Below are 6,024 nucleotides of genomic sequence, written 5' to 3' on the forward strand. Positions count from 1 at the left end.
ATTTTACCTTCCCCTGTTTTTTTTGTTTTTTGTTTGTTTGTTTCTTTGTTTGGGTTTTTTTTTGGTTTTGTTTTTTTTGGGTTTTTTTTGGAAATCAATGATGGATAGGTAAGTGCAGTTCTTGGGTCAGGTACAAATTAAGCATTCAGGGAATGCGCTCCGATAGTGTTTGACCCTCAGCAGGGACAGTGCACAGCAGCGGCCGAGGGGATTCCTGTGCCCCTGGGCAGGAGTCAGGACTCTGGGTCTGGGCTGAACACGGCAAAGTTCCCGTGTTTGGACAGAGGAAGGGGCTGTCCCCGGGGCGCGCGGGGCTCGGCCGTGGGGCGAGCGGGGAACGGACACGCGGACAAACGGCCTCGGGGCTTCAGTTGCAGAGGCAGCAGCGGCGGCGGCGGCAGCAGCGGCGGCAGCAGCGGCGGCAGCAGCGGCAGCAAAAGCAGTTTTTCTCTTCTTTCTCTTTCTCTTCTTTCTCTCCGGCTGTGGGACACCTTCCTCTCGGTGTCCCTCACCCGCTGTCCCTCCCCTCTCCCCGCCTCCTTCTCCCCCATGCCGGGCCGGGCCATGCCCCCGGCCCGCCCCCGGCCCCGGGCGGGGCTGCCCCGTCCCCGCCCCCGCCCGCCCCGCCGCGGTCTCGCCTCCGCCCGGCTCTGGGCGTGCTGGCGGTGGCGCTGCTGGGCGGGCATCAGTGCCTGGGGCTGGGCCCTTTGGCTCCGCCTGGCCCGAGCCCGGCCCCGGCCCCGGCGCAGGCTCCGGCCCCGGCCCCGGCCCCGGCCCCGGCTCCTCCCGGGCCCCGCGGAGGACACACGCGGCACGGCCGCTGCCGCCTCCGCCGCAGCTTCCCCGGCCCGAGCTCCGCTGCTCAGCAGCGCGGACGCCGGCCCCGAGCCTCCCGTGTCCCGGTCCCGAGACCGAAGGCCTGGGGATGGCCGGCCCGGGGCGGTTGAGGGGCGCTCGGGGGCCACTCCTGGCCCCGGGCCGAGCGCTGACAGCCGCGTCCCGCCCGCAGGGAAGGCGCAGGAGGCGCTGCAGCAGCGGTACCGAGTGGGTTCGCTGCTGGGGCGCGGCGGCTTCGGCAGCGTCTTCGCAGCCACGCGGCTCTCGGACGGTGCCCCGGTGAGCGGCGGGGCCGGCGGCGGGGCGGGGGGAGGAGGAGGAGGAGGGAGGAGGAGGAGGATGGGGCTCGGCAGGGCGGGCGGCGAGCTGAACCCGGTGGTGCCTTTGGTTTGCAGGTGGCCATCAAAAGGGTGCCACGGAACCGCGTCCGGCACTGGGACGAGCTGGTGAGTGAGCGGGGCCAGCGGGAACAGCCGGGCCGTGCCGGGCGGGGATGAGGCGAGGCCCGGCATGGGGGAAGCCACCAGGACCCCTCGATGGGGAGCGGGCGTGGGGCCAGCGCAGGGCACAGAGCATCCCGGGCTGGCTGAGGGGTTCCCCAGCCCTGGCAGGACATCAGTCCCACTGGTGGCACCATGGTCCTCCCGCAGCCCGACGGCACCAGCGCACCCCTGGAGATCGTGCTGCTGGACAAGGTGTCCACTGGCTTCCCTGGTGTGGTCCAGCTGCTGGAGTGGCTTGAGCTCCCCAACAACATCGTGATGGTGCTGGAGCGGCCAGAGCGGTCTCAGGACCTCCTGCATTTCATTCGGGCACGGAGGTTCCTGTCTGAAGAGGTGGCACGGCAGCTGTTCCGCCAGGTGCTGGAGGCCGTGCGGCACTGCACCAGCCGAGGGGTCCTGCACCGCGACATCAAACCAGAGAACATCCTGGTTGACCTGGCCACTGGCCAGGCAAAATTGATCGACTTTGGCTGCGGCACCTACCTGCAAGACACAGCCTACACTCACTTTGCAGGTGAGCCTGGGCAGGGGTGTGCTCCCGGTCCCGCCACCTCATGGCCCAACATCTCACAGGCCAAGCTGGGTGTGGCAGCGAGGATTCTCCCTTTTGCTGCCAGTCAGGGTACTGAGCCTTCCCCTGAGTTGCTTTTGAGCGGGGCTGGGTGGGGAGGCATCTTCCAGCCCCACTGGCAGCCTTTGCCCACCACTCTGCCTGGGGCTGGGGTTGGAGCAGCAGCAGCCAGCCCGACAAAAGCACCCGTGGGTTGGGGTAGCATAGGAGGGAGCCAGAACCAGTGCACCAGCCAGTTTGGTGTGCAGGTGAGAGGAAGGGCTTGGGCTGCTCCACTCACCTTGTTTGCCTTGGCTTCATAATATTTTTAGGGCACTGCAGGCAGGGAGGATAAGGAGATGATTTTTCCCCCAGCCCTGAGTGGGTTTTTGCTTTGCATGTCATGGTCAGGCCTTGCCGGGGCTTCTGCTGCCCTCTTCCAGCACCAGTGGCTTCTTGTCCAGCCCTGAGTTTGTACACATGTCCCAGGTGCTGGCGAGAGTGCAGCAGTCGCCCCATGTGCCACTGGGGCAGCCCCTGCACGCCCAGGGATGCTGGGGCCAGGCTCTGGAAGCAGCAGCATCCCCCTGATGAACTCCATCTGTATTCCACAGGAACACTGTCATACAGCCCCCCAGAATGGACCCACTTGGGCTGGTACCATGGCGAGGCAGCAACGATCTGGTCCCTGGGCATCCTGCTGCACCAGATGGTCTGCGGGCAGCACCCTTTCAGGAGGGGCCGGAAGATCAGCTGGGACCATCAGCTCTCGCTGCCACAGCGGCTCTCTCCAGGTGGATCCTCATCTCTGGCCACGGGGGAATACCAGTGCTGGGAGACAGCAGCAGCTCGTGAGCATCTCGCTCTGGCAGCCGCTGAGGAGGTGCCACATGTCCTGCTCTCCTGCTCTCCTCCACAACAGGGAATTGATGGGAAAGTTTAGGCACAGCTCTGAGCACAAAAGCAGCATGGCCTGGGCATGGGAAGAGTGGGGCAAAGCAGACAGGAGCCTTCTCTAGCTGACCGGTGGTTTCTGGTTTCTCTGCCCAGAGTGCCAAGATCTTATCAGGTGGTGTTTATCCATGCACTTCTTGGACAGACCTTCATTAGAAGACCTGTTCTATGATCCTTGGATACAGGATATTCACCTGCCATAGAAAAAGGGAGAGAGCCACATGCACACTTTGCTCCAGGGCCCTGGTAAGTTACAGGTCCACACATGCCCTGGCAATCAGAAGCAAGGAAACCCAGACTTTTTTCCCTGCCTGTATCAATGCACTGGGATTGTTGGGTGGGAACACGCAGCCCTTGTGCTGGAGCTGAGCTGCTCTGCCCAGCACTGGTGGCTGCCATCCGAGCTGGTTTTGCTTGTCCTGCTTCCCTGACAGCTGGGGCCCTGGGCAGAACCCTGACAGCCTGGTCTGACCCCCAGGGAAGGAGAAGGAGTCCTTGGAGAAGCTGCACCAGGTGGGGCTGCTGCTGCTGCTGGAGACAGCGACGACAACATCAAGGATGACACCTCTTCCTCAACCTGGCCACTGGCAGCTGAAGATGATGGACTTCTGGCATCATCTTCAAAGCCAGGCTCCACAGCAAATTCGCAGATGAGTCCACAGCCGGGGAAATGCTCCCAGATTTGGGCATTGCTCAGACTGGCTGGGAACAAAAGTTTCTCCCTTTGCTGGGGCAGATGCAACTTCAGTCGGCTGCCCAGCTGCTTTTTGGCAGGGCTGGGGGCATGGGCTGGGGTGGATACAAGATGGGAGTTGGCTCCTGGCTCTGCCAACAGCCCCCAGCACCCAGCATGGCCTGGGCTGAGGCTGGGGCTGGGGCTGGGGCAGCCAGCCCGGCACAGAGAAACCCCCATGGCGGGAGCAGAGGTGGGACTGCAGAGCCTGTGCAGGGGCTGCTTTGCTTTGCAGGCAAGGAAGGGCTTGGGCTGCTCCACTGCCCTTGTTTGCTTTGGGATCACCGTTATTTTGGGGGGCAGTGCAGGAGGGAAGAGAGAAAGTGTGGCCTTCTCTCCCCCATGGGTGGGATTTTCCCTAGCATGTAGGGGTTGGGCCTTCCTCAGACCTCTGACAGAGATAAGAGTTTTTTTCTTGTTTCCCCTTGTCTCTAATCTCTTTTCAACAGTTTGTTGTTTGTTTTTCTAGAGGAAGCGTTCTATGTAAGGTCCAGTCGGGATTGGGAAGTGCCTGGGAGCAGCTGCAGCGTGGATGGGCCGTGCCCTTGGAGAAGGCTGAGGACATCGTTTGGGACCAGCTTTTCTCCCAGCGGAGGACGGCGTGAGGTGAGTCCCCGTCTGCTTGGCATGGTGGGATCAGAGCTTTTGGGAGGCAGCAACAAGCACAAGGAGGCTCCTGCTCTGGGCAGCTGCTGAGGGCTGGAGGTGCTGTGGCTGGCTGCAGGCTGGGAATGTCCTGCCCTCCTGCTCTGCTCCCAAAGGCAGCAGTGATGGGCAGCTCTGGGCACAGCTCTGGGCACGGCCAGCATGGCCTGGGCTCTGTGGGCAGCTGGGACAAGGGGACAGCAGCCTTCAGCTGACGGGCGCTTTCTGGTTTCTCTCCTTGCAGCCGGGCTCTGCGGGTGCTGAGGCTGCTCTGGGCTCTGCCAGGGCTCTGCTGGGCTCTGCCCCGGGCACAGCTGGGCTGGCTCTGCCCTCACATTGCTCTGACAGCTTTGCATCAGACGAGCCCGTTGGAGCACAGTGCCTGAGCTTTCTGCTTTGGCAGGTGAGTGAGACTCCCCTGCAGGCCAGGAGATTGCAGCTGGGGACACACATCCAATTGGCAAGGACCCAAACTCCCCATAGTCCCAGCTGAACCCCTGGATCTCCGCAGGAACGCCTGGATCTCCACTATTCATTCTTCATTTCTTTTTGGCTGGAATTGTGCAGTTGCATCTTTTTCCTCCTCTAGAAGTGCCATGAGTGGGCCAAAGCTGGCAAGTGAGCCGTGTTCCTGAGGCAGTGCAGTCTGGAGCTGATGGATGGAGAATTGCCCTTCCCACTTCCAAACCAGAGCAAAAAGCCGTAAGTGGGATTTTTCATCCGTAAGAAACCCCTGACAATTTCAGAGGGAATGTGCAGCTCATTCCCAGAGTGAGAAGGAAGGTCATCTTCTAAAGGATTTGGGGTTTGACAGAGTTGAGATTCCCAGTCCTGCCTGGAGCTGGAAGGGCCCCAATCAATTTCCTATTTCTTCGACCACAATTTAAAAAAAAAGAATGTTGGAAACAAACCCCAAAAACTGTAAAAAAGGCTGTTGAGGTCAGTAAGATGGATCCATGCCATCAGCACATTTACAATGTAAATAACTGAGTTCTCTTTTTAAAAAGATCATTTATCTCTTAATGCAAAGTTACAGAAGTTGTTTCTCTAACACTTGGATTTTATTTGTATCTTTTACAATTCATCTAATTGTATTTTTCTTCTTTTTCCTTTTTTTTTCTTTAAGCAGAGGTCCTGGCCCTCTTCCAGCCAAAAGGGAAAGGGCCCCACCAAGCCTTGTTACCCACAGACAACATGGTAAAGCTGAACACTAAAGGACCTTGGGGGCATTATTCTGGAATTAAAAAGTTGCCAGCTCCATGGACAACAGAATTATTGTTCCTAACCTGAATGACATTGAGCAAAAAGAATGAAGAACGGTGTCACTAAAGTACTACTGACGTTTGCCAAAACACCTCCAGAGTTTCACCAAGGGATCAGTCATCAAAATGTTTTGAAAATTTAAAGACCAAGGTAGCCAAAGCACACAGTGTCACTAATTGCTGGGTATGGTCTCAGCTGAAGTTGGGAGGAATGGGGTTCCCTTGGAGGGCCCACCCTGTGGGGTGGCCAGAACTCTGTCAATGGGCTCTGCCTCGTAACGGAGTCAATGAAGGGACAGTTAGAGAAACCTGTGCTGTGGGACACGGGAATACAACGATCAGTGTGACAGGATTCACTCAGATTTCCCGTCAGGAGAAACCAAACCCTGTTACAGTTATAGAGGCTACAGTGTCAGAAGATTTCTGTGCTTTACCATCACTCCCAATGTCAGTGGAACTTGGGGTGCTGCAGCTGGTCAGTGTCAGTGTCACACCGCTCCCAGCTGCAGGGCCCCCATTTAGGGTCCTTCAGCAACGACC

The 6,024-nt window shown here is 59.1% G+C and overlaps 1 protein-coding gene and 1 long non-coding RNA gene across 2 annotated transcripts; both read left to right on the plus strand.

Annotated features, from left to right (window-relative positions):
- Positions 1 to 100: 100 nt before the first annotated feature.
- On the plus strand, positions 101 to 2,118 carry LOC140681061 (serine/threonine-protein kinase pim-1-like). The gene is made up of 5 exons (XM_072920263.1): positions 101 to 108; positions 984 to 1,116; positions 1,233 to 1,283; positions 1,488 to 1,854; positions 2,114 to 2,118. The coding sequence occupies exons 1-5, from the start codon at positions 101 to 103 to the stop codon at positions 2,116 to 2,118; spliced, it is 564 nt and encodes a 187-aa protein (XP_072776364.1).
- Positions 2,119 to 4,768: 2,650 nt separating this feature from the next.
- Positions 4,769 to 5,647, plus strand: LOC140681120 (uncharacterized). Its single transcript, XR_012052367.1, has 2 exons — positions 4,769 to 4,924; positions 5,352 to 5,647. It is a non-coding gene; the product is annotated as an uncharacterized lncRNA (long non-coding RNA).
- The last annotated feature ends 377 nt before the right edge of the window (positions 5,648 to 6,024 follow it).

The sequence above is a fragment of the Taeniopygia guttata genome, chromosome 31 (genome assembly GCF_048771995.1).
Source record: "Taeniopygia guttata chromosome 31, bTaeGut7.mat, whole genome shotgun sequence".
NCBI classification, from domain to species: domain Eukaryota; kingdom Metazoa; phylum Chordata; class Aves; order Passeriformes; family Estrildidae; genus Taeniopygia; species Taeniopygia guttata.